General features: G+C 38.8%; 1 protein-coding gene across 2 annotated transcripts in view; it reads right to left on the reverse strand.

Annotated features, from left to right (window-relative positions):
• Nucleotides 1–27478, reverse strand: part of LOC148428312 (plexin-A1-like) — a 246596-nt gene that overhangs the window by 55048 nt on the left and 164070 nt on the right. For both annotated transcript variants that reach the window (XM_088439610.1, XM_088439605.1), the window contains exons 10-14: nucleotides 23973–24173; nucleotides 13811–13907; nucleotides 6758–6981; nucleotides 1858–2009; nucleotides 290–410 (exon numbers count right to left, since the gene is read on the reverse strand). In XM_088439610.1, the coding sequence (XP_088295736.1) occupies nucleotides 290–410; nucleotides 1858–2009; nucleotides 6758–6981; nucleotides 13811–13907; nucleotides 23973–24173 (795 nt within the window). The remainder of the gene's footprint in view (nucleotides 1–289; nucleotides 411–1857; nucleotides 2010–6757; nucleotides 6982–13810; nucleotides 13908–23972; nucleotides 24174–27478) is intronic.

The following is a 27478-nucleotide window of genomic DNA, read 5'->3' on the forward strand; positions in this document are numbered from 1 at the left end:
AACAAAAGGAGATAGCGATATTAATCAATTTTCAAACACCATTAATCATTTTTAACAGCATTTACGGGTTACAGCTTAGTTTAAAACTGAAAAAAAAACAAGTGCATCAAAGAGCCTAAAAAATAAGTAAATTCTTATATTATTTCAATTAGAATTACAATTACCCCCTCCCCCCGACAATTTACATAACAACGGTTTTAATATCATTTAAAGGGTAATGCGTAATGACAACTATTGAAATCCTACTCGATATAATAACTTCAACGTCTTATAATTGTGCGTTCCTTACCACAAACGTGAACGGCCTCGGAGAAAGTGCCCTGTAGTCATTAACGCAGTTTCTCACACACACTTCCACTTGAGCCTCTTGTACTCTGTATCCTGTTGCATCGTTCAGCAAGCAAACAATTCTGTTGGGGAGCGATGACAGCAAGCGGGGAGTAAGAACATAATGCGGAGAAGATCGCATGGTACTCACAAGTAGCAACTGTTTGAGTAGATACTTTCACTCCTTCGACAAAGCAAATAAAAAAAGATCTATCAAATACAACAAAACAAATGGTCCAATAGCTAAATCTTAATGCTTTGATTTTTAAAATAAGAAATTAACTGAATTGATTTGAATGACCGTATTTTCTGGACTATAAGGCGCACCGGTATATAAGCCGCAGGTAATAACCTTCAAATATTTACGCAAAAAGATGGTATAATTTTTTGTAGTTATTTTTTTTTTCTGTAATTGTCTGGCAACAGCGACATCCTCTCGTTAACAGACTGAACATGCCTGCATGTTTAGTCCCAACATATTTATAGAAAATGGATGGATATCTGTTCAAAATCATCTGATAGCAGTTCAAAATCCAAATCAATACTTCAATCGCATCTTTTTTTGTCTCCCTTTGTTTGATAGAAATAAATACCTAAATCAAATCACATATACTGTGTACTGTTGATAAAATTTACACATCACAAATGTACCCAAAATGTTATACATTCTCTTATTAAATTTCGACATATATATTTTTTAAATAATATAATGTTTTAACTCTTTTTGAGCACCGCCATTGATTCAAAACTTTTCATTCTATTTGATAGCTGTTCCATAAATTGGAACTTCAAAGAGATACACACATTTGCTTGCTGGTGGCTACCAAAAAAACAAACAAACAAACAAAAAAAAACACCCACAGATTAGCCACATTGGACTATAAATCGCAGGGCTCAAAACACAAAGAAAAATTTGCGGTTTATACTCCGAAAAATACGGTATTTCCCAGCCCAATTTTAATGAATGAGCGCGAGTGCGAAAATCAAACCAAGCGAGTAAATCGACACCAATCCAAAACCATACATGAAATGAGTCGGCGGAACGTCAAGCCCGATACGGAGATGAACCGGAGTGTGCGGTCTATTAAATTGAAAAGCGCTCCGTTATCTCCGCATGCATCCTTTCCCGACTAACTGTACCGGCGAGAGATGCTTTGATTTGCCTGAACTCGATTCCTCAAGCATGCGGGACCCCGCAGAGGAGTAAATGTCAGGATAAAGGGATGGCAAAGTAAGCGGAAGCACATATGTAGGGAGTAATGGAGGGGAACAACAGATGGAATCCTATTATCGTCACACGCAAAAATCCGATGAATCGTAAGGAGTAGGTCTCGGTCGTGTCAGCTAAAAAAACGTTAGGAACGAAATGGAGAAAATGAAAAATTGACTGGTCAATTTTAGGTATATTATACCAAGGAAACGTAGTTAGCTGACTGAGGCTTGACCAGATCTAAACCAAGCCTAGCCCAATCCATTTAAGCGATTCGGTGCCGGACTGCCAACGTTCTAGGAGCCCGTCCTCCAATTTACCTCTCGGCGCTCAGGTACTCCGTCTCGATGGGGATGCAGGGCACCTTGCCTAACCTGACGCCCATCTGGATGTCTCTGAAGTGCAGGCCCAAGTTTTCTCCGAGGATGGTCACTCTGGTACCCCCTTGGCGGGGTCCCGTGTCAGGAAACAACTGCGCACAGGGAAAAAGTAGAGTTCATAAGTTAGTCTATCTACCTATTATGTATATATATATATATATATATATATATATATATATATATATATCAATTTGCATTGATTTTTTTCATTGTAATTCAAGGAGTTTACCCCTAAAAAATCTGTTTATGGTATTGTTTAGGTATTTGTTTATTGTTCATTAGATTGGATTAAGATTAGATTAATAATAGATTATAAAATTGCTTGTTGATTCTCAACAATATGATATGATTCAATTTATGATGATCAATCTGCTTTGACTTTTTTTTTCATTGTAATCCAAGGTCACCTTACCCCTGAAAATACTGTTTATGGCATTGTTTAGGTATTTGTTTATTGTTCATTAGATTAGATTAAAATTAGATTGGACTATAAAATTGCTTGTTGATTCTCAACAATATGATATGATTCACTTATTGATATCAATTGGCACTGAATTTTTTTCATTGTAATTCAAGGAGAGTTTACCCCTGGAAATACTGTTTATGGTATTGTTTAGGTCTATGTTTATTGTTCATTAAATGTAACCAAAAAAGGATTTAATGTCACTCATCTTATTGAAATCGTCAGTCACTGCTTCAGTGTTTTACAAAGTAAATATATATATATATATATATATATATATATATATATATATATATATATATATATATATACCCACTGTAAATACATTAATTGTTGCTATTGGTGGATTAAAAAAAAAAAAAAGAAAAAAAAAACACTCCCAAAGTAAAACAGGGGCAGAAGAAAAAAAATCTGACATAAAAAACAGAATAAAAAAAAATACAAATCCCAAAGTGACAACCTTGGCCTTGAAAGCGATTACGAAGGCTTGGTGGACATGGTTGGCGGGATGACACAAAGTGGCGCTTCCTGAAACCATAATGTGATTCATCACACCAAATTATGATGCGTAACGGGGACAGGTGTGGCGTGACAAAACAAATACAGTGAGGGATGGATGGTGCTTACCACCAATGTACACACGCTGCACCAGGAACATGGCTAAACATGGCTCATTCTTAACAAACATCGCAAGGTAATTATGAGTAATCATTCAATTGCCCTGCATTTCACTGCTTGGCGGAATGGACTGCAGTGTGGGGACTGTAGGCTCATTTGAGTAAAAATACATCGCAGCATACATTTAAACTGTTTAAAATTTGTTTAGTTACAAAACTGAAGTACTTTCAAAGACAAAAACAAACATTGCTTAGAATTTTTACCTTACGACGAATGTAAAGGTTTCTGTATAGTATAATGCGGTTTGTCAACAATTGGCAATTATAGGTCAGAGGGCTGTGAAATTGTGACTCATGAAAAAAATATTTCATCTTTGAGGAGCTAGCACAGGGTTTGTTATCCGTTGATGAGGAAGAAATAAAATTATCGCATTATTGTAACATTGACTGGTGACGAGCGTAGTCAAAGTGATTTTTGAGAGGAATTGGCCAATAGTATTTAAAAGAAAAAAAGGCAACTCACTGTTTACATTTGAGTTTTATACAATATGTAGACAATTGGATCGTATCATGAGAATGAAAAAAACGTGTACAGTATTTATGGGACATTCCAGATATATGCAAACCTGTAATCCACTTACAAAAAAACTACAACAAAAAAAAACGGAAAAGGATACTTGAAAATGGTTTTGAAAATATCCAAAATGCTTTTTTCTCTCATCCTACCACAATGACCAATACGATCTCAAATAAAGAACATTTTTTAATGTCATTTTTTGGCGTTTTATTTGTTTCATTGCTAACTCTTGGTGGGAACATTTGTTTAATAAATATAATATTTTAAAATATTATTCAAGGAATACGTGTCCCACACCATGTACACAACCCTGCTAGCATAACATTTTACTTTAGCATGGTAGAGGAAGAAATAGACTTGACATCATCAATCCGTTTTACAAAATAAAGGGTAAAGAAAAGGTACGTCCTCTCTTCTATTAATTTTTTAAAGTTTATATTGACTTTTTAACATAGCTAAGCTTGTCCTCTTGGTCAATAGGAACAGCTAGCTTAACAGCTAGCTTCTACTTCTGAGAGAAAGCTAACATTCATTCGGATTTGGAACCCTGTTTTTGTTAGCGTATCATTGATCTGTTACCTAAGCTAATCAAGTCTCTTACCTATTATTAATAAATATACAGTAAAAAATCATTAAAGTTGCAGGAGTATTGAAGCCCGAATGTTTTCCGATTCTGAATGACCCTCAAACTGCACGAAATTACAATAGTGCTTTTTAACAAAAAGTTTCCCGAAAAAACGATCCATCATGAAGATAGTTAGTATTTTCTCCTTAGCAAAAGGTCTGCTCCTTTTTGCTGTCATAACTCTTCAAGGCATTTATCGCCCCCAGTTTTACTCGACTTGCACTATTACGAGCAAATAAAATCACATTACTCTTGCTTGATGGAATCACAGGCCTCTCCTCAGTCAGTTTTTACTTGAAAATCCAAAGTTGTCATCAATCTGCAGCACCAGGAACTATTAATTACACGTTTAATCACAAGTCCATCTGGTGAAGGGTAGGTGTTTTATTACTTTAGCTAATGACGGTTCAAACTTTTTGCTTTTTCCCGTTGTTGAGCCAAAATGGTAAAATGTGTATCCCCTGCCCCAAGAAGTTGACACGAGGCTGTTCTGATTTTAGCTTGTCAAATAAAACAATAAAATGTTTCCATGTACCCCTTTAAAGGTGCTCACGGACTAGTCGTAGCTGTTTGGGGCACTAAATTAGTATTTCTGGTGATGTTTGCAACCATTGTAGCTTTTGAAGCATTTTTTTTCCAAATGGTTTTTCATAAACCTGAAAAATCAAGTGGTACAACATACAGTACCTTGCTGTCCCACATTGAGAACACGACGCCAGAAAGCTCAACTCGCTATGTTCTGACTGCATTTCCCATGATTTTTTTTTCAACACAAAAGTAGGAAGTATTTTCAATACGATGTTAGTGTGAAAAGTTTTTGTTTACCTTTGAGTGCCGCTTGTCATGCCCATATTCTCGAGTAAGGGTAGCCTAGGCTAGCTAGCTTAGTATTTCTTGATTATCTCCAGCTTGGTTTCCATATAAATCATTGTCTTACGTCTCTCTTTAACATCACTAGCAATCTTGGGACCCATGGCTAACCCATTCAACTTTGATTTAAGCAGTAAAATGCACTATAAATACGCTTTTATAACCGTATAGAACAAAGCTTTACTGTTCCGCTATTTTTAAACAAGTAAGGACGACCAAGAGCTTAGCACCATCACCATCATAGTAGATCAGCTTGGGAGGCACTTGTACCAACAGAAATTAAGTGCAATTACCTAAAAACGCCTGCAGATGGAGACAAAAAAAAACCCAGGGTCATGACAGTTTTTTTTTGTTGCAAAACTGGGAAAATATCATAAAGTGGGTTGAAAAAACTCCGTATTCCACATCGCAACATAAAAAGACGTAAACCAGGGACACTGCAACGGAGGTCCACTGTTTTCGGAACACAAGGCTCAAAATTATGACTGCCGTGTTAAATCTCTGCTCACCATAACCAGACCCCAACATAGCACCATTACTGTGGTACAATATAAGTTGAGGTCAGGGACCAGATCTATATTTTATATACCTGAATACCTTACTCACACCAGTGTACGTACCTACTACGTCCAATCAGAGAAAAAAAAAAAAAAAAACTTGAGGAAAATCCAGACATTCCAAAAAGAAGAATACTTAAAAGAATTCCACTATCAAATAAACATAAATGAATGTTTTTTTTTTCTTTCCCTTCACAGTGCCAGTTTGACGTAACACTGTGTAATGATACGGCTTCTGTGCCAAGGGCAAAGCCAAGGATCCAACATGCACTGGTTTTAATGGCATGACAGTAAAACAGAGCAGCTTTCATTCTCTATGAAGGACACCGAGAAGAGATTCTATGACCAGAGGGGCTTCACCAAAGAAATCTGACGCAATGGCCTATCAAAGTTGCCCAGCCTTGGATCTCTGCAGGTAACTATACATGCTTCAAACAATGATGACGGGACAAAGATGTGGGGCTGTTTTACTTTGAGTAACGCTCTTATCTTCTAATGAGGGTTAAATATGTAACTATAAGACTAAATCATTAAACATTATACTCGGGGTGTGCAAAAAAAAATTTGATTCACAAAAGAACCAGGATTTTCATTCAACCCTAATTCAGAATCGATTTAAAATCTCAGAAAATCGATACCCTTGCAGTATTTTAGTGAAGAGGTGGCCCACTCCTTCTAATGTGGTAGCTAAGTGGTCATACCATGTTGAAGTCTAACATTTTGTCGCTATTTGGGTGAAATTTCAGCTCCCTGGTGTCTTCTTTTCGTGATATATGATAAATTTGATGCAAAGATCAAATGATTGAACAAAATACAGCACAAGGGCCAAACCGTCTTCAGAAAACATACATTTTAGTCCTGTCAAACCATGACAATTTTATTACTAATCAATCGCATTATTTTCACTAATTTGCTGCATTTACTTTACTTTTACAAAAACGATTTAGGTTGCGAGGCTGAAAATAGTTTTTGCACAGGAGTTTTGTGACGCATTGAGGAGCAATTTTCAAATTTTGTGGCGCAATATTTGACCAGGTTTATCCCTAGAATGACTTTATTAACAATTATTGTTTTGAATATTATGACCTTGTAAATTCGGGGAGAGGTGTGAAGATGTGACAGATGTGTTACCTTGGTGATCTTGGGGTGGGTGCAGCGGCTGTTTCCCGACGCGGCGTGCATCCAGCCTCCTCCGTCAACCAACTGCAGCGGGAGGTGGGAATTGCCCCCGATAGTACATTCCTGCCTGAGGGAACACTTCTTGTCCTGGACACACCAACCGCACTCGAATCGCGGGTCGGCCTTCAGACACATGCCGCAGCTATCCCGCAGTGCCCTGCACTTATACAGGTGGGCTGCGGAGCAAAAAAAGTCAAAACCAAACATTTAAGTCAATGTAGTGTAGAGTGGTGTGGCAAAAGAATAAAACAAACTCAAATTACCGTTTTTTCTGGACTATAAGGCGCACCGGTATATAAGACGCAGCTTAAAAATATGAGCAAAGAAAAACCATTTTTGTCACAGATAAGCCGCACTGGACTATAAGCCGCAGGGCTCAAAACAGAAGGAAAAAGTCGCGGCTTATAGTCCGAAAAATACGGGACGTGGATTCAGTTAGAAACCAAAATTGTCATTTAGTATGATTGAGAATCAATCAAGTTGTATCTGATTTCTATTCTTTAAAGAGTAAAACAAATCATCTTCCTGTGGGCTTCCATATATCTGTAGTAGGCTTTTATTTTGAAGGTGGTTTGCGCAGTGATGATGCTTGTGTAGCAGCTAGCTTTCCTCTGATGTATCGCGTATTCGGTATGTATCGGTATTAAAGTATTAAATGAAAGACTTAAAGTTGTAAAGTCAATACGTTAGGTACTAAAGGAACCAACTTGGAACTAAAGTAACCGATTAACTAATTCGTTGTTTTTAGATCCTCGTTTAGTCAACCACTTGAAAAAAAATAAAAAATAAAAGTAAAAAATTGTCAACATTTTTAATCAAATCTTGACTAAAATCGTCAAAAAAAAAAAAAAAATCGGAAAAAAAATGGCTGAACCGTTGCCAGACGTTTCTTGGGCCGGCTTTCATACGGCATGGTTCTACGATAAATCATACGACAAAAATATCCACGGAATCGGGCGGTAACCGGTGATAGCTCATCAAAAAAAATTTCCAACTCAAACAGCTCTTTTCCTGATTTTATTAAAAAAAATGTTAAATTTCATTTGAAATTTTCTGAATGGAACCCCGATAGACCTGCAGGCAAAGGAGTCGGGGGCGGATCGATAGCGGCCTCTGCAAGTTAAGGCAAGTTAAGTGGTCAAATCGATTGTAACTTAACCTCATTGATAAACGCATTGACGGATAATCAAAAGCTTTGAGATTGATCCCTCATTTCAACTCTTAATTGGATTCTTAATTGAATTGATTGGCGAGGCTCATCAGTCATTCGGCTTGTAATGCGCTAACGTGTCATGAAACATTTCCGTTTCTTTTATTAGGAATGATGTCGCAGGCTATTTGAACATTTTTAGCGTTACGTTCAGAATTTTCCAACAAATGGAAAAATCGATTGGGTTAGGGTTAGGATTTAGGGTTAACCCTAACCCTGAAATCGTCCAAGTTTGTGCAAGGCTTGACTTCATGGTGTAAATAAATATATTTACTGTTAATTAAATCTGCCGATGAAAGAAGAATGCAGAGGGAACATATTTGGATACATTAATTCAACAGATAATCGCTTACAATGGCAAAGAAAGAAAATGATAATTTATTGCATATAAATGTAGGCTGTTAACTCCTTGGAGTGGAAAAAGTCATTAGAAGTGAAAAATGAACACAAGTAACCTTTAACACCTGAGAAGAGGCTGCTGATGAAAGAAACAAAATGTGTGTGTGTGTGTGTGTTGTTTTTTGCCACATGATGGGGACCAAATCTCGGGTTTCACTGTCTTTGTGGGGACCTCTTGAACATGTGAGTTCTGACCTCTTTTTGAAGGTCAAGGCTTGCTTTTAGAGTATAACTTTTTTTTTTTTTACGCTAGGGTAGGGTTTGTCTTCAGGCAATCTGTTGTAATGGTTACAGTTAGGATTAGGGACTAGAAAATGCATTGTGTTAATGAGATGTCCCCACTACGGTATAAAACCTCTCATATGTGTGTGTGAGTGTCTGCATGTGTGTATATGGATGGGTGTGTGTGTGTGTCCTTGGTTTTTATTTTTTGCCACATGACGGGGAGTAAATCTCCGGTTTTACAATCTTTGTGGGGACGTCTTGAATTTGTGAAGATTTTGGTGAACCCCACAAGTTCAGACCTCTTTTGAGGGTCTAGGCTTGCTTTTAGAGTATAGCTTTGATTATTTTTTTTTCTTAGGCTAGGGTAGGGTTTGTCTTTAGGCAATTTGTTGTAATGGTTACAGTTAGGATTACGGACTAGAAAATGCATTGTCAATGAGATGTCCCCACTATGATGTAAAAACTCTCATGTGTGTGCATGTGTGTGAGTGTGTATGGATGGGTGTTTGTGCGCCCTTGGTTTTTATTTTTTGCCACATTACGGGGAGTAAATCTCGGCTTTTACAGTCTTTGTGGGGACCTCTTAAACTTGTGAGGATTTTGGTGAACCCCACAAGTTCAGACCTCTTTTCAAGGGTCAAGACTTACTTTTTTTACACTATAGCTTTGAATTTGAGGCTAATGTAAGGGTTAGGTTTAGGCAATCTGTTGTCACGGTTAAAATTAGGGACTGAAAAATGCAGTGTCAATGAGATGTCCCCACTACGATAGGAAAAAAAAAAAATCAACTCCTGTGTGTGTTTGAATGCAAGCGACACATTATGGAAATCAAGTTAAATCCACAAATGAAAACATTTTGTGGCGTTTAAAACAATAAGAAAAATTTGAAAAGAAAAAAAATGGACCGAAGCATAAAAAGCACAGCGCCAAACTTCAAAGTGAGCTCCTTCTGAATCCAACTGCCTGAGCCTTGGCCTTAGCGGACTTTAATCTGATTAGCAATGGTTTATCTTCAAACTAGCATAACGCTAATTAATCTCAAGCAAATGACTGATTGAATTAACATTTTCACTTCACACTTGGGCAAAGCTGGGCAAGCGCCATAATGCTCCTCCTCAAACGGATAATACGATAATAAGGGGTCGAATGTTGAAAGGGAATAATGGAACAGAGTGGCGAGGGATTAATGGAGGATGGGACCAAAAAAAGGAAAGCGAAAAGGAGAGCTTCTTTATGAAGATTTGAGAGTAGGGACGATTACATAACGCATGTTCTATTGATTCTTTTTTTTTCTCTTCATTTTACAACCTTTGACATCACTGTCAAAAAAAAAGATAGAATATTCCTTTTGAGGGCTGTGCAAAGTATCTTGTCAAGTAAAAAATCATGGCCAAAAAATTGCAAATAATTGCAATTTCAGGTTTTGTTCAAAAGACATTGAGAATTTAAAAAATACATCTAAAAACTTCATGAAAAAACCCAGCAAGTCTGAAAAAAAAATCACAATCAATCGCAATAAAGGAATCGAAAAAACTGATTGTCTGTGCAAGTCTCCAGCCTTAGCTGCTAATTATGCAAGCGGTGCATTCAAACACAGTCGGACATTTCAGACTCACAGAAAAAAGGTCAGTCAATGTCATTAAACCCTTGTGGCATTATGATGTTACAAATTATGGAAATTTCTTTGATTTTTTGTGTGGTATCATAAAATAATCAATGTGAAAAAACAATAGGGAGCTGAAATTTCCAGCAGATGATTAAAACATGTAAAACGTCAAAATGCAACGATTCTGATATTTTTATGTGGTTGCAGCGGGACGTGCGAAATTTTGTGTACAAAAAGAATCATTGTCCAAATATTGGACCATATAAAACAATAATAATTGACATTTTTTAGAAGCGTTTTAATAGGATTTATTACATTGATTTTCCTGTGATTTTGCAACATAAAATATATCATTATGTTCTGTCCTCCCAAGATGTTAAGGTGGTTTTCAGTTGTGTCGTTAGCACTCATTTTTATTTCGTAAAACTGCAAAGAATAATATATACCAAACGTAAGTATACATATGCGAAAATCACATCTTACCATAAGTAGACAACTGTGAAGATTAAATCAAGCATACAACCACAAATAATGTTCTCTTCAATATGAAATGCTAATGGGCTAACACGAAAATGCTAACAAGCCAACACATACAAAGGCAGCACCGTTTAACATGCTGATATAAACTAACATTAGCCAGCTTATTATCTATAATGACACGAATGACCATCCATGGGCATATTAGGGTAAATAATATTCCACTAAAAAAAACGACTCACAGCTCTCGTAAAGACGGACAACAACGTGTGGCATCGACATAACTGCTCCCAACTGGAACAGCTCCCCCTCCCCTTCAGAAATGCACTCCCAACAGCGGCCAGAGGCGGTGCCAAAAAACAAAAACCAAGGCACAACTATTTTACTGTAACTGTTCCAGAACACATTACTTGAGGGTGCGCCTTATAATCCGGTGCGCCTTATATATGGAAAACGTTTTGAAATATGTCATTAATTGAGGGTGCGCCTTATAATCCGGTGCGCCTTATATATGGAAAACGTTTGAAAATATGTCATTAATTGAGGATGCGCCTTATAATCCGGTGCGCCTTATATATGGAAAACGTTTTAAAATATATCATTAATTGAGGATGCGCCTTATAATCCGGTGCGCCTTATATATGGAAAACGTTTTAAAATATGTCATTAATTGAGGATGCGCCTTATAATCCGGTGCGCCTTATAGTGCGGAAAATGCGGAAACCGGTTTTCATCCGAGTGGTTCATATGTATATGCCTCAAAATAAAGATGAAACCTGCTTAGTTTAAAATGTTAAAAATCGGATAATTTCCAAGCTTTACGATCGGAACGACGGGGGAACGGTAATATGTCTTATTTTACGGCGTATGATAATTACGATTTGCCAACGGAAGCCAAGAGAATCTAAGAGGAGCATGTTTTCAAATGAAATAGCGCGGGCGGAATAATTAGGTTATGACCTATAAGCAACTCATTTGCAAGTTATCCGCGAGATAAAGCGCATGTCTGACTCCTCCTGGAAGTGGGTCAGACGGAACGCATAGGACGCAATTTCAAAACGGTCGTCTGAAAATAGAAAAATGAATAGTGACTAAAAGAAGGGATGGACAGAAACAAGCAACAAATTTGAATTTGTATGCAGATTTGAAGCAAATATCTGCGTGACACACTCAAGAGCCAGTCTTATGTTATCTGCGTAATTGGACGTCGGAATTCATTAGCCTCTCCGGCTCAATATACCATATTACACTTGAGAAGGAATTCCGCTTGCGTATTTGTGTTCCACTTCATGCGCAAAGAGTCATTAAAATAATAAATGCCATCCTTCGGTGTCACTTGTGGTTTTTCTTTATCAACTCCTTCATTCTCATCTTCCCCGACTGCCACCGCACGGCAAATTTGTCAAGCTTCACCCGTCCTTCTCGCCCGTCGTTTGTTTAGATGCTCGCGGGTTTCTTCGTTTGGATATCCGTCTATCTCACACCTTGTTAATTTTGTTGGGATTGATGTTTTCTCTATGAGTCCCATCTCGTTTTTTTTCTCCGCGTTTCATAACTGAGAGCGCAACGGGGTTTATTCAAGGATCACCGTGAGCTTGGATTTTCTCTATGGAATGTTCAAGATTAATAAATAAAAAACAAAATAAATGTGCATTGGTGTTGCAAACTCAAAAAGGCAGCGAGTGCCGAGATGATTCAGAAGTAAAAAGTGCATTCTGACTGTGGGTTCAGTCACGGCTGGGTGCTTCGCATTGATGTGGTAGGCTAAACTTCAGCTGCTTTTGTTTGTTTTACTACCCCCAACAACTCAAGCAAAAGAAGCCAGATGCCAAAAAACAGATATAATATACATAAACAAATAATACAGTTTGAGATTAAAATTTACATTAATGCAATTTATCAAATAAAACACTTTCACTATGACCGATTAATTAATCACAATTAATCTGTTCAGAAGTAAAAAGTGCATTCTGACTGTGGGTTCAGTCACGGCTGGGTGCTTCGCATTGATGTGGTAGGCTAAACTTCAGCTGCTTTTGTTTGTTTTACTACCCCCAACAACTCAAGCAAAAGAAGCCAGATGCCAAAAAACAGATATAATATACATAAACAAATAATACAGTTTGAGATTAAAATTTACATTAATGCAATTTATCAAATAAAACACTTTCACTATGACCGATTAATTAATCACAATTAATCTGTTCAGAAGTAAAACAAGTGCATTCTGACTGTGGGTTCAGTCACGGCTGGGTGCTTCGCATTGATGTGGTAGGCTAAACTTCAGCTGCTTTTGTTTGTTTTACTACCCCCAACAACTCAAGCAAAAGAAGCCAGATGCCAAAAAACAGATATAATATACATAAACAAATAATACAGTTTGAGATTAAAATTTACATTAATGCAATTTATCAAATAAAACACTTTCACTATGACCGATTAATTAATCACAATTAATCTGTTCAGAAGTAAAACAAGTGCTCTCTTGAGTTTTCGTTTTGGTTCGCTACATTTATTCTTTTGTAGCTATCGTTAGCTGTGGGTGCAGTCACAGCTGGGGGCTTTGCATTGATGTGGTAGGCGGAACTTCAGCTGCTTCTGTGGTAAGCAAGTTCCTTCTTACAATTAACGCATATCACTCTTTCTTTATCGAAGTTGCAATCTTGGGCGCTTTTTAAAGTTAGTAAAGCATTTATCGGACTGACACGCTCTTCCATTTTCACGTCTTCAGGTTGCCAAACTCATTGACCTTTATTTTACAACCCCCAACAACTCAAGCAAAAGAAGCCAGATGCCAAAAAAACGGATATAATCTACAGTACATGAACAAATAATAATATTTGAGATTAAAATTTAAATGAATGCAATAATTTCTTTAGTTTTGGTTCGCTACGTTTATGCCTTTGTTGCTATCGTTACAGCTGAGTGCTTTGCATTGATGCGGTAGGCTAAACTTCAGCTGTTTCTGTACAAAGCCGAAACCTCATATTATAGGATAACAATAAAATTAAGGGTCGATATACCGCAGAAATGTGCATAGAAGTAATTAAACAATGTAGCATGAAAGAAAACAAAGTTGCAACTCTACCTTGAATGTTGAACGGGTTGTCGATGACAAAGTTTCCGTTCCACAGCACAGAAAGGTCAACTGGGAGGTCGCTGATATCACTCCCCTCATAGTCGTACTGAGAAACAAAAAAGACAGATTGAGCGCCGAATGGGCAAAACTGCAGCACAATTCGTAAACACACTCACACAAGCACAACGACGGGAATGTTTTAGCTGCATGGACTTAGTGAGAATATCAGGGGAACGAGAGGGACGAGGGGCAGACAACAGCGAAATGAAAGACGCGAAGACAAGAATCAAACAGTGGTAAACGTGTGAGAAGATATTCACTCGCACATGATATAACGGCCGCCTGAGAGAGGAGTGAGAGATGCGATAGGGAGGGAAATTGTAAAGTGAAATTGGCATTTTCCATTTGCTCGCTGACACACTCGATTTGGTCGAGCGAACTTGACCACGCCAAATGCGCGACGGGGCTTGTGGCGCCAACACACCCATTTATGATGCAGACTAAAAGTGTCTCCTACTCCGGCGCAGGCTATCCGTCTTTGCGCTCGTATCACCTTTACCCTTATCCAGCGGGGACCCTCATCCAGGACACCCGCACGAAACGGGAAGCTTTTAATACCATTGCCGCAATGTCTCCCTTGTTAAATACTTGCTTAAATACTGACAGCCGGCACTGAAACAATAGGACCCTCTGAGGCCAGGCCCCCATTAAACTTTAAGGGTTTTCACTTGTCTGCTGTCACCAAAACACTGGCTGGACTTGTTCTCCAGTCGCCTTGCGCCCACCCCGGCGGCCCGCCACATCATGCTTTATTCATACGCTCACATGCTTTAAAATGCCGACGCAGACCGCACCGTGACACCCTGTCACGATGCAATCACCCACGGTCTAATCGGATTTCTGCTGGGGAGTGGTCGTGACGAAAAAAAAGGTACACAATGTAGGAACAAAACGTTTCTGGCACTGAAGTCGGGCCGGGTATTAAATGATATTAATTTGATTACTGTGTGTTCGGACCACAAGCCCCAGTTGACTATAAGCTGCAGGAACAAAGTTTTAATAGACCATTGTTATTTTGTCATGTATAGGTCACACTGGACTATAAACTGCAGGTTGTAGCATCAGCTATTTACACCCCTGGGTCACGGTGTCCCTGGCTTATGTTTTTTCATGTTACAAAGTGGAATACTATGTTTTTTTCATCCTCTTTTCACTGCATTTTTCCCACTTAATGTCATCAACAACTGTCATGACCTGTTGGGTTGGCTGTGTTTATGATTTTTTGCCTCCCTCTTCAGGCGGTTTTAGGTAGTTGCTCTTATTTACTGGTTACATCAAACTGCCTGCGCTGCAACGCGTCACTAAAATGCTGATCTGCTATTGGTGGGTGTCACTAAGATGCCGACATGCCAAAGACTTGATCTAGTGTGAGTGCATACAACATCGTATTTACTGTGCATTTTAGTGCTTAACTCAAACTTGAATTGGTTAGCCATGGGTCCAAAGATTGCTAGTGATGTTAAAGGGAGGATTAAAAAGATGATTAGTATGGAAACAAAATTGGAGATATTCAAAATATATGAGGCTAGGCTAGGCTACCCTTCCTAGGGATTATAGCCGTAAGTAGCTCAAGTCAGTGTCACTCAAAGGTAAATAAAATGTCACTTTTCCTTTATATCATTTTTATTTATGATGTTATTTAATTGTATATGCATATATTATAGACAAGTACACTTACTATACTATTCTGTTACCAATTTTTAATATGTACATACAATTTTGATGGTGTTACTTGGGGTTTTGTACGTTTTAGCTAATTACCATAGGTTTCTATTGCCCGCCATACGTCAATTTCGCCTTACGATCCCAACCCCGGAAAAGATTGATTTCATATAGCGGGGGTCCACTGTATTTGTAGTCAGCTCAGTATCCATCCCTAAAAAAACTTGCCTGTCCCTCGGGCACCCATTTCCCACTTATCAAGTTAGTCCCAGACTCCCCTATCGGCTATCAGCGGGTCACTGACTTGACTTATGGTTAAGCTTTGATCTCGAACGCTGGCGTCTGTTCCGTTAAAAGTCTCGGGTAAAAGTTCCTCGTTCCTCCCGGATGAGAGACGCCTCTGCCCTGTCTTGGTGTCCTTACTCCTGAAGACCCAGAGGTGCTGGAGATGAGTAATCAAACTCATTACTGAAGTCTCTGGCCAGCGCCTGCATGTCACTGCATGTAATTAATCTACCCGAGCCAACACATACAGTAGCAAAGGCCCCTGAGGGAAAAAGACTAGAGGAGAGGAGGTTGGTGAATTCAGGTGAGGCAAGCTACGGAGCAAATTAGCAGCAAATGCGAATTACGCAGGGAGGACACAAAAACGATGAGGACAGCAAGAAAGGACAGAAAAAGAGAAATGGAGTGCAACAGAGAACACCGCCACCACTGGGGCTGTGCCCAAAAAAAGGGTTGGGTGTTTAAAAGCAGAGGTAGAAGCGTAGAGAGGAGTGGAATAGGGAGGGGCGGGGCAGCTTGCATTGGGACACACAAAGTACAAGGTGAGCAGAAAGCATTCACCGGCCTCATTACAGGAACACGGCAAGTTGGCTCGGGTTCATTCGTTATCTGCTCCTGCACTCGTTTACTCTCCCGCAACATGAATCGTCTCTATGGATTGCATGTCCCTGCGGAATGCGGGCATAGATATTTGTGAGTGCGTGTGTGTTTACGTGTGCGAGAACCGCTTTGAGTTTTCTACCGACATGGTGATAACGTTTTGATGATTGGGCCCATTCTCACTTGTTCAGATCTCTTTTTGAGGGTCAAGACTTGCTTTTGGAGTATAGGTTTCATTTGGGTTAGGGTTAGAGTTAGGCAATCATGACTGATGGTTGAGGTTAGGGGCTAGAAAACGCATTGTCAATAAAGGTCCTCACAAGGAGAGCCACTCAAACATATGTGTTGAGTTTAGGGGCTAGAAAACGCATCGCCAATAAAGGTCCTCACAAGGAGAGCCACTCAAACATATGTGTATGTTTTCTTGGTTTTTGCCACAAAAGATGAGGACCAAATCAACAGGGGCTAGAAAACGCATCGTCAATAAAGGTCCTCACAAGTAGAGCCGCACAAACATATGTGTAAGTTTCCTTGGTTTTTGCCACAAAAGATGAGGACCAAATCAACAGTTTTAGTGTCTTTGTGGGGGCCTCTTGGACTTGTGGGGACCTCGACTCTTGAACATGTGGAGGGTAAGGATTAGAGTTAGGCAATCGTGACTGAGGGTTAAGGTTAGGGGCTAGAAAACACATTTTCAAAGGAGGTTATCACAAGTAGAGCCGTACAAACATATGTGTATGTTTCCTTGGTTTTTGCCACAAAAGATGAAGACCAAATCCCCAGTTTTAATGTCTTGTGGGGACCTCGACTCTTGAACATGTGGAGGGTAAGGGTTAGAGTTAGGCAATCATGTCTGACGGTTAAGGTTAGGGGCTAGCAAATGTATTGTCAATGGATGTCCTCACAAGTACAGCCGTACAAACATTTGTGAGTGTGTGTGTGGTTCTTTGGTTTTTGCCACAAGATGAGGACCAAATTCCAGGTTTCAGTGTTGTTGTGGGAACCTCTTGGACTTTTGGGGACTCGAGGGTCAAAAAAAGCCATATAGACTTGGAAAATCAATCAAGCAATCAAATCAAACAACTTTTATTTGTAGAGCCCTGAATCACCGAAGTCTCAAAGAGCTTCACAGGTGAAAAGAGATCCTGTCGAGACTTCTTTTGAGAAAAGAAGTCATACAGAGACAAATCGGGAGCATAAGGATGGATTGTTTTGACAATCTACCTCATTCACCCTTTATTTTCAAAAAAAATCAACAAAAGCAATACAACAATGTTATTCAAGTCCCATTTATATAACTATTTCTTGTAGTTTGAACCACTGAAAATTAAATCAACAAAATACAGTTTAGTTTTTGTATCGCTAAAAGTTAGTATTGCAAATCAATGATAGTTCTGCAATCTTTCGGGATCTTAACATTATCTTCCTTCCTGATAATGTCTTATAGTTTGGCAAACAGGATTAAATAGATTAACGGTAGTATATGGCCCCAGTCCCTAGTTTTGGTTGAGGTTAGGGACTAGGAAATGCTTTATGTCAATGAGATGTCCCCATTACGATAGAAGCCTCCTTGTTTTTGTGTGTGTGAATGTGCGTGCACATGTGTGTGCAGAAACGATCGAGTAGAGAGAAATGTCGATTGTCACCACAGCAGAGAGCAGCTGTGTGATGAGGGGGGTAAAAAGCTGAGTGTGTGTGCACGCACGGCTTGGCCTCATGTAATTAGTCATCTTGGCAGATACCTCGAGAGCGTGCTCCAAATAGACTTCAAGTTGTGTATTTTAATTCAGACCGACTTTTTGCATCTTTCATTCGACTTTTCAAGCTTACCAAGATTTGGTTATACACGTGACATCCAACCGCTGCGCCGTATTTTAATAATTTTCGGGTTATTTTCTTCCACATCATTTTTGCCGTATTTTAGCCAAACGATGAGACTCTCATTAAGTGTGATAGCTAAGTGGTCATACCATGTTGAAGTCTGACATTTTGTCACCATTTGGGTGAAATTTCAGCTCTCTAGTGTCTTCCTTTGATGTATTCCCTCTGAAATGTCTTTGATTTAAAGATCAAAGGATTGGAGTCAAGACTAATTTTATTCATTAAGCACATTTAAAAATACCATGATCAATTTACAACAAATCTTTGAATATGTTTGATGTGTTTATTCTACTAAACTCGATTAACCCGTATGCGATACTGTGACCATTTTTGGGACAAATTCTTCCACATTTACCCGCAGTATTATAGCCATCATGCCATTTCAAACATGCCGTCTGGGAGAAATTTCAGCTTCTTTCAATGCTTTCACATATGTGAACAGATTTTGGACACTGTGTGAAAGTTGATTATTGTATACTTTGCCAATTAATTATGCTTTTTAAAATTCAACTATACGGTACAATTTGGGTAATTTTCTACCACATCATTTTTACATTATTTTAGTTAAGGGATGGAACACTCCTGTAACTTTGAAATGTTGTCACTATCTGGGTGAAATTTCAGCTATACCTTGCACATTAATTGTGCTGTTTTAAACTCAACTATATTGTCAAATTTTAGCGTGCTTAGTTTAATGAATAACTCATCATTCTTTACAAGTTTCATATTTTGATTAGCGTTTTTGCCTAACTTGTGTAGCATTTCGATAATTTTGGGGTCATTTTCTGGCAATTTTAGCTAAGCCTGGCACACTAAGCATGTTGAACTTTGATGTTACCATCTGGGTGAAATTTCAGCTTAAAGAACTGGACAAAATACCCTTGTGCGGTGTCCAATCTTTTGACCTTTACACCAAAGGTATTTCATATATAAGGGGAAACATTGAGGAAGGACACTAGGGAGCTGAAATTTCACCCAGATGATGACAACATGTCAAAAGTCAACATGGCAGGACCACTTAACACAATACCAAAAGTGTGCCATTCCTTGGCTAAAATACTATGAGAATGATGTGGAAGAAAATTACCCAAAAATGGTAAAAAAAACTGCACAAAGGATACATTATGTCCAACACATAATGACAGAATGGACAACAATGTCAGGGGCACGTAAAATGATGTTATGATATTAAAATAGAATATACGTGACAAAAATGTTTAAAAATTACTTATCTACAGAAGTATTTAAAAAAAAGTATCTTTTACCACTTTTTATAAGCTGTATTTACCAAGGAAGTGAATGAGACTTGCGTACCGCTCCCCAAAAATTAAAACGGTGAAATATTTCATGAGATTTATCATTGCGCTCAAATGAGCCCAAATGTTTATTCATATTAAGACCTTTAAATTTCCTTATTGCGCTACAGTTTTTTCACGATGACTGAATTATCCCGACGAGAACACCAATGGCAATTCAAGGTCTCTCTCTCTCTCTCGCTCGTTCCCTCTCTATCTCATATGCACAAATATATACACAAACACACAGAGTAGGTATTTGATAGTGTAATAAATCATGTAAAGCAGGTCACTGGTCGTTACCGATACGGCAGTCTCCATCGACTGCGCATGATTAGGGAGGGGGTGGTCCGAAGAATCGGCCGTATGCTTTGGAAGTTACGTTGGGCTTTGAAATATCCAAACAATGAGCGTGCGCTCCCTGTGAGCATCGTGCGCATTCGTGCATACTCTGGAACCCTTGTGTAATGTGCAGGTTGGATGTTGGGAGTGTTTCTGAGGGGTTAAGTAATGCACAATGAGACAGAAAGATTGAATGGACAAGGGAACATCCACCGCCAGCTCATTTTTACCGTGATTTATTACACGCGACTCCCCCAGACGCAACCCGCTGCGATACATATACATACACGCTCCTCCCGAGAATACGCAGCACAATGGTAACGGTGAGCAGGTTATCAATCATCGTGGGTAATGTGGACCGTCTCTTCGGTGTTCTATATTACACATGCTTCAGTTTCCTTTCGCGATTGTAACGTTTGACGCACCAACTCTCAGAGTGATCGCGTTAGGTTTATCCGTGTTAGTTCGATACTAATTTTCTAGCGTTGGAATTCTTTTGACGCATTGGCAAATTGGTCATACTCTGCTGACCAAACTATTCAAAGGAGAATTGAAAAGTCCAAAATAAACACACTAAACAAGCAAGAGTTGTTTTTTTTCTGATCGCAATGGTGCAAGTAAATATTTCTCTTGGGTGCGCACTCAGTTTTTTACAGCATTTTATAAGTCTAACCTTCCTGTTATGTTTGTTTGCAAGGAACAATAATAATGTCCCCGGGTCACCGTGACCCGGGGCGTGTTCAGTCACCCAATCGTGTCGGTACTGTGTATAATCCAAATCCATCGTTTTGTTATAACCAGTGCTTTATGCTCATTTCCCAAGAACAGAAATAATGTCTCTGGGTCAATATGACCCAGAGATGAGTGCATGTATCCGACCATGACAAAAACTTTTTTTTTTTTTTTTTGTCATTGCAAATTCACTCACAAAGTAACAAAAACAATACTAAAGTACTTTTACAAACGTATGTTTGTTTATCTTTGTTGGGTCAATTTGACCCAGGGTAATGCGGAATTATCCAAAAGCTTCAGACACTTTTTTGGGTGTGTAATCCTGCGAGCTAATACATTTTGTAGAATCCCTGAAACAGCAATTATATCCTTGGGTCATTTTTAGAATGCACACAAATGCAATTTTTGTTCTGTTGATTATACATAAGACAAGCAGAGATGCTAAAAACTGCATTTAAGCATTAACTTTCTAATGGGTCACTTTGACCCGCAACACAACACGAGGGTTAATGTTATTGTTTTATGTTACAAGCCCCTGGGTGTCATGAGATTTTTCGCTAGCCTGGCCTTATTATCACCCAACTAGGACTGAATATGAAAGGGTCATAACATCGTCAAATACAATTATATATTTATCGTTTTCCTCACTATAAGGCGCACCTAAAAGCCTTCATGATGGTGCGCCTTATAATCAAGTGCACCTTAGATATGATCAATATTGAGATTGGGATTCGTAGATGGGGAATGAACCGATAAAGTAAGTTTTACTTGTTTCTTTTGCGTGTTTACAGTTGAACAATTTGGTCATATTGACATTTGAGTTATCATGCTATTGAGAGTTATTATTTGAGTTGTTATTACTATATTGTGATTGAAAACATTTTAAAATATGTCTGTAATTGAGGGTGCGCCTTATAATCTAGTGCGCCTTATATGGGGAAAAGGTTTTAAAATAGGTCATTAATTGAGGGTGCGCCTTATAATCCGGTGCGCCTTATAGTGCGGAAAATGCGGTACTTTCAATCGCTCAAAATGTTCAATGGCATCAGCCCTATCCGTACATATATCATTATTTTTTGGAGGGGGAACTTATGCGCCCTTTAGAAACAAAAATGCTAAAAATGCTATAATAGCAAAAGTAACCGTTGTATATTTACTATATATGTATTGAATTGAAATGTTTAGGTCATAATTAGAGTATTATGAATTTTCAAGACATTACGGGAGTCCAGGCTAGTTTATTTTTAAAATCTGACCACCTTTACTCACTCCACCCCCTCCCTCACACTCCTTGTTGCTTGGTCATCGTTTGCTCTCTCAGCGCCTCTCCGCCCTGCGCGTACGCGCGAGTGTTTCCGTCAGTCGACAACGGCAATTCATCATCATTTCATCTACGGGACACTTAATTGGATGCTATCACAGTCCCCGCAAAGAGAAGAAGGAGCCATGATTCCGTTTGGCTGATTCAAACACCCTCGCCATAGCGTAATATTGAAGGTGGTACAAAGTAAGAAAAAATAAGCGGCTGTAAATTGGGCACATGCTACAGATCCCAGCAGGAGTACACTTAGCTGTGGAAAAGAGCCTGACAAGCATGAAAAAAAAAAGACAGCTGCCACATTCAGAGCTTAACGCAAGGACTCGCAATCCAGCGCCTTGGCGTTAATATGTCATAATTAGAGCGGCGTTTGCTTCACACCCCGATCGGCGCGCAGGAAATCAACTTAGATGCTAAAGGCTCCGCTCCTACCGCTTGTTAACTCCGGCAGTTTGACTGAAAGCCAAGATGGAGAAGTGGGAATGAAGAGAAAGAGCGTGACATCATTTCAACATGAAACATAGCTACACGCACAAAAACACACACACGGCTGCAACACTGCAAAGCGGTGAAAAAACTTGAAAAATGACTAAGAACTGGGCTTTGCAAAATATAGAAACATACTGATGGGCAATAGATTAAATTACTGTATTTTCCGCACTATAAGGCGCACCTAAAAGCCTTAATTTTTTTTAAAAAGCTGATGGTGCGCCTTATAATCAGGTGCGCCTTATATATGGATCAATATTGGGATTGGTAGATGGGGAATGAAGTGATAAAGTAAGCTTTACCTGTTTCTTTTATGTGTTTACAGGTGAACAAGGTTGCTCATATTGACATTGACTTATTATGCTACTGAGAGTTATTATTTGAGTTATTGTTATTACTTTGAGTATTACTGTATTGTGATTGAAAAAGTTTTAAAATATTTAATTAATTGAGGGTGCGCCTTATAATCCGGTGCGCCTTATATATGGAAAAAGTTTTGAAAATATGTCATTAATTGAGGGTACGCCTTATTATCTGTTGTACCTTATAGTGCAGAAAATACGGTAATTTGAGGCATTCATGATATAAAAAAAAGAGAGAATTAGCTAAATTGTAAAATCAAAGCAAATGTGGCTGAATGCTGGATGGATGGCTTACAAGACATGTTTACAATGTATATCGAATACGATATTGTGGTATTTAAAAAGATAGTCCACTTATTTTACCTTTTTTTTGCAGTAAAATGTTCATGTTTTGTCTATAAATAACGACTTTAGAACAAGCTCGTTTTAAAAACTCCTTCAAAATAACACTTGAAAATATCTAACCATTATATACATAAATAAGTACCTAGGATTGAATATTAACATTGAAAAAGTCGGTTACACTACATGTCAAATCAAGCACTTTGTCATCCTACCACCAGGGGGCAATATTTCGCATGGTTGCGAAACATCTTTTACCAGTGTGAAATGGCATTGAGTTTCTCACCTGATTCCTAATATATACAGTGCTTGCTGTCAATAGAGACCCTTCTTGAAAAATCCAAATTTGGAATAAATTCGGTTTGAAATGACTGAAAATGACATTTTGACTGCTTATTGATTACATTTCATAAGTAAGTAATGTGCCAGGTTCTAAGTAGGCTTACTTTTATTTCATTGGCTGGCCCTCAGCAAGTAAGTTAGCTGTGTTGCCACTTGTTTGAATTATTATTTATTGTATTATCTATTTTAGTTTATTATTATTGTTATTATTTGTGAGTGTCAAGCCTTGAAGCCTTGTTTATATACTGCTCGTTTTAAAAAAGAGCAATGAATGGACATCTTTGACCAAACATGATGACTCATCGCGATTTCAACACTGACCAAAATAATCGCGTAGCTCCAATTGGAGAAAAAACAAAACATTTAGCTTCAGCCAAATCGCCCGGCCCTAATATTTCCCTTTGACAAAACCTTCCGAAAACGGCATGAATCGTCAGGGACGGGTTTGCGCGTCGTCTTACCGTGCTCTTCTGACACTGGATGCTGGTGCTGTTGAACCTCAAGGCCGGGACGCTGAGCGTGTTGCCTTGAATGTGAAAAATACACTCGTAGTTCCTCTGTCCCGACTGCGGCTGGGGCAGGTTCTGTGCCAGGAGCGTGATTGGCCTCGTAACTCCGGCGGGGATATAGATCTGAGTGGAGGGCAGGATTTGAGGACACTCCTGGAGATAAGAAAATTAAGAAGAAAGAGGTTGAGATGTGAGCAGAAAAGTAAGAGGCTCTCTCGGGGAAGATTGGGATCTGGATGGACAACGTGTTCTGGACAACGTGTTCTGGACAACGTGTTCTGGACAACGTGCTTTGTCATGGTGCTGCATTCAAATACCGAGCTGACGGATAGCAAAATGTACTTGGCAAGGACAATAATAGAACGGTTGAAATGATTTAACGATTTAACGTTCATCTCTGCCTTCTCACACCGGCCTTCCTGTGCGGAGTTTGCATGTTCTCCCCGAGCCTGCGCGGGTTCCCTCCGGGCACTCCGGCTTCCTCCCACACTCCCGAAACATGCATGGTCTTCATTTAATTGTTCTCAGGTGGGATTGAGCGTGAATGGTTGTTGGACGGGCAACTAGTGCGAGGTGTCCCCTAGGAACTGCCCATGAACAGCTGGGATAGGCGCCAGCAAGCCTGCGACCCTGGGGAGGATAAGCGGCTAGAGAAAATGGATGAATGTGTGGCTGTTCATTCTAAAATATCTTTTTGGAACATCAAGTTTATTTATATGGACGTTAGTCGTACGAAAAAAAACAAACTCTCAGAGCGCTTCATAGGCCCACGGTAGGGCTGCATAATTATGGCCAAAATATTAATCATGATTATTTTGGTCAACATTGAAATCACTATTACTCATCATGTTAAGTAGAACATGTCTATTTGGTGCCCATTTTTAAACAAGCAGGATATAAACAAGGCTTCAAGGCTTGATGCTTACAAATAACAACAACAACAACAACAATAATAATAATAATAATAATAATAAACTAAAAATAAATGAAGTTCAACTCCTTCCTTGACCAAGTTCATAACTCAAAAACACTACTTGTAAGTGGGGTGACAATAAATCTCTTTGAATCTTTGACTATTTGCTGCCACGATTAATTGAGCTCATCCTCGGCGATATAACATTAAAAAAGTCAAGCACTTTTTTCGATTACAAGTCGAATCAAGCAACTTTGCCATCCTACCATCAGGGGACGTCGTTTCCCACATGTTTATCAGTATGAAATGGCGTTGGAATTTCTCACCTGTTTCCTAATATACACAGTGCTAGATGTCAATAGAGATCCATTTTGAAAAATTTGATTGGCAAAAAATTTGAATAAATTCAGTTTGAAATGATCGAAAATGACATTTTGGCTGCTAATTGATTCAAATTTGCTTTAACCCCGTGGCGGTTTTTAAAACTTATACAGCAACACGATTTTTTGTTCAAATATTAGCAGACCCTTGGAAGTGTGATACCTAAGTCATTTATGAATGTTTTATTAATTTGGACCACTCAAAATGTTCAGTGGCATCAGACCTATTCATACATATATAGTTTTTATTTATTTATTTATTTATGATACCCTCTATGTACAATAAAAGCAATAATATGCTTTCAGTGAAAAAAACAATTGTCTATATCTATTTAAAAAAAGTAGATTTTATTTTCATTGGTTTGCACTCAGCAATGAAGTTAGCTGTGTTGCCCTGTGTGCCAATTATTTACTTTATTTTAGATTATTATAATTATTTGTAAATATCAAGCCTTGAAGCCTTGTTCATATACTGCTTGTTTATAAAAAGGGCAATACATAGTCACGTCGATGAATAACATGATGAATAATCGTGATTAAAATTTGCGATTTCAATACTGATCAAAATAATCGTGATCATTATTTTGGACATAATCATGCAGCCCTTATTGTATGCGTCTCAATTCAATATTGAAAGGAATGAAAATGACACTTAAGTAAAAAAAAAAATAAATAAATAAATAACAAAGGGACTTTTTAATATTATACTTAGTGACAAAAAGAATTAGACTGAAATTTCCTGCGGCGGACACGGCGCGGCTCATTCTGAATGCGAATTGTCTTTAGCGCTACTCGATACTTTCCCCCCGCAAACATCGACGACATGAATACTGGATTGGTTTCTTCCACTCTGCTAAATAATAGCTGTCTTCAAAATAGCTAGACACATATCGTAATTGCCAGTAACTTTTGTAAGAGGTTCATCCCAGATGATTGCTCCTGTTTGATGGAGAATAGAAGAAAGGAGGGAGGGGGGGAAGAAAAGAAGGGAACAAATCGATGCGGTAGCTGGAGTGAAGCAGATTGTCAACAAGAATGGCCGACTGTTCAAGTCTGGAGTATTCACAGGTGGTGATGGAACAGAGATGGACTGCCGCTATGCCTCAAGGCTCCAATAGAATGAAAAGAAAAAAGGATTCCGCTTGTGTGTGTGGTTGTTTTGAGTGTATGTGACCAAATACATGGGCTGGATGGTGAAGTATCTGGTCTGAAGTAGAAGCTATTGTAAACGTTGAAGGAGCATGTTCAAGCATCTGTTCCAATTACAACACGGAAATCCGCGCGCGCAAACACACGAGCAAAAATTGCTGGCAGCCGAGGATTGTGGGAGATGTTTGATTAGGAGTGGTGACAGGTGTCGGGGCTGAGTCTGCATCAGATAGCGAAGCCCTGCTATACAATGAGACGCGCAGCAATCTGCTCTGACTGGGGGATTCCTCGTGGGGGGATTTCTCATCTGCCTTTCTGCTTCTTTGCCCTAAATTGAGCTCCACCATTTTTTTTTTGTGCCTGGATGATGTTGCCATATTCACATATTCATCCATTCTTTCATCCATCCATCCAATCATACGTCAATCATTAGCCATATCCATCCATGGATGCATCCATCATTAGCCATATCATTCATCCACCCATCCATCCAGTCATTAGCCATATTCACCCATTCATCCATTCTTTCATCCATCCATCTAATCATACATCAATCATTAGCCATATCCATCCATGCATGCATCCTTCATTAGCCATATCATTCATTCACCCATCCATCCAGTCATTAGCCATATTCACATATTCATCCATTCTTTCATCCATCCATCCAATCATACATCAATCATTAGCCATATCCATCCATGCATGCATCCATCATTAGCCATATCATTCATCCACCCATCCATCCAGTCATTAGCCATATTCACCCATTCATCCATTCTTTCATCCATCCATCCAATCATACGTCAATCATTAGCCATATCCATCCATGGATGCATCCATCATTAGCCATATTATTCATCCACCCATCCATTCATCAGTCAGTAGCCACATCCATCCATCCATCCATCCATCCATCCATCCATCCATCCATCCATCCATCCATCCATCCAATCATCCATCAATCATTAGCCTTATCCATCCATCCGTCCATGGATGCATCAATCATTAGCCAT

Source organism: Hippichthys cyanospilos, chromosome 2 (genome assembly GCF_059441005.1).
Source record: "Hippichthys cyanospilos isolate Australia breed blue-spotted pipefish chromosome 2, RoL_Hcya_1.0, whole genome shotgun sequence".
Lineage (NCBI taxonomy): Eukaryota > Metazoa > Chordata > Actinopteri > Syngnathiformes > Syngnathidae > Hippichthys > Hippichthys cyanospilos.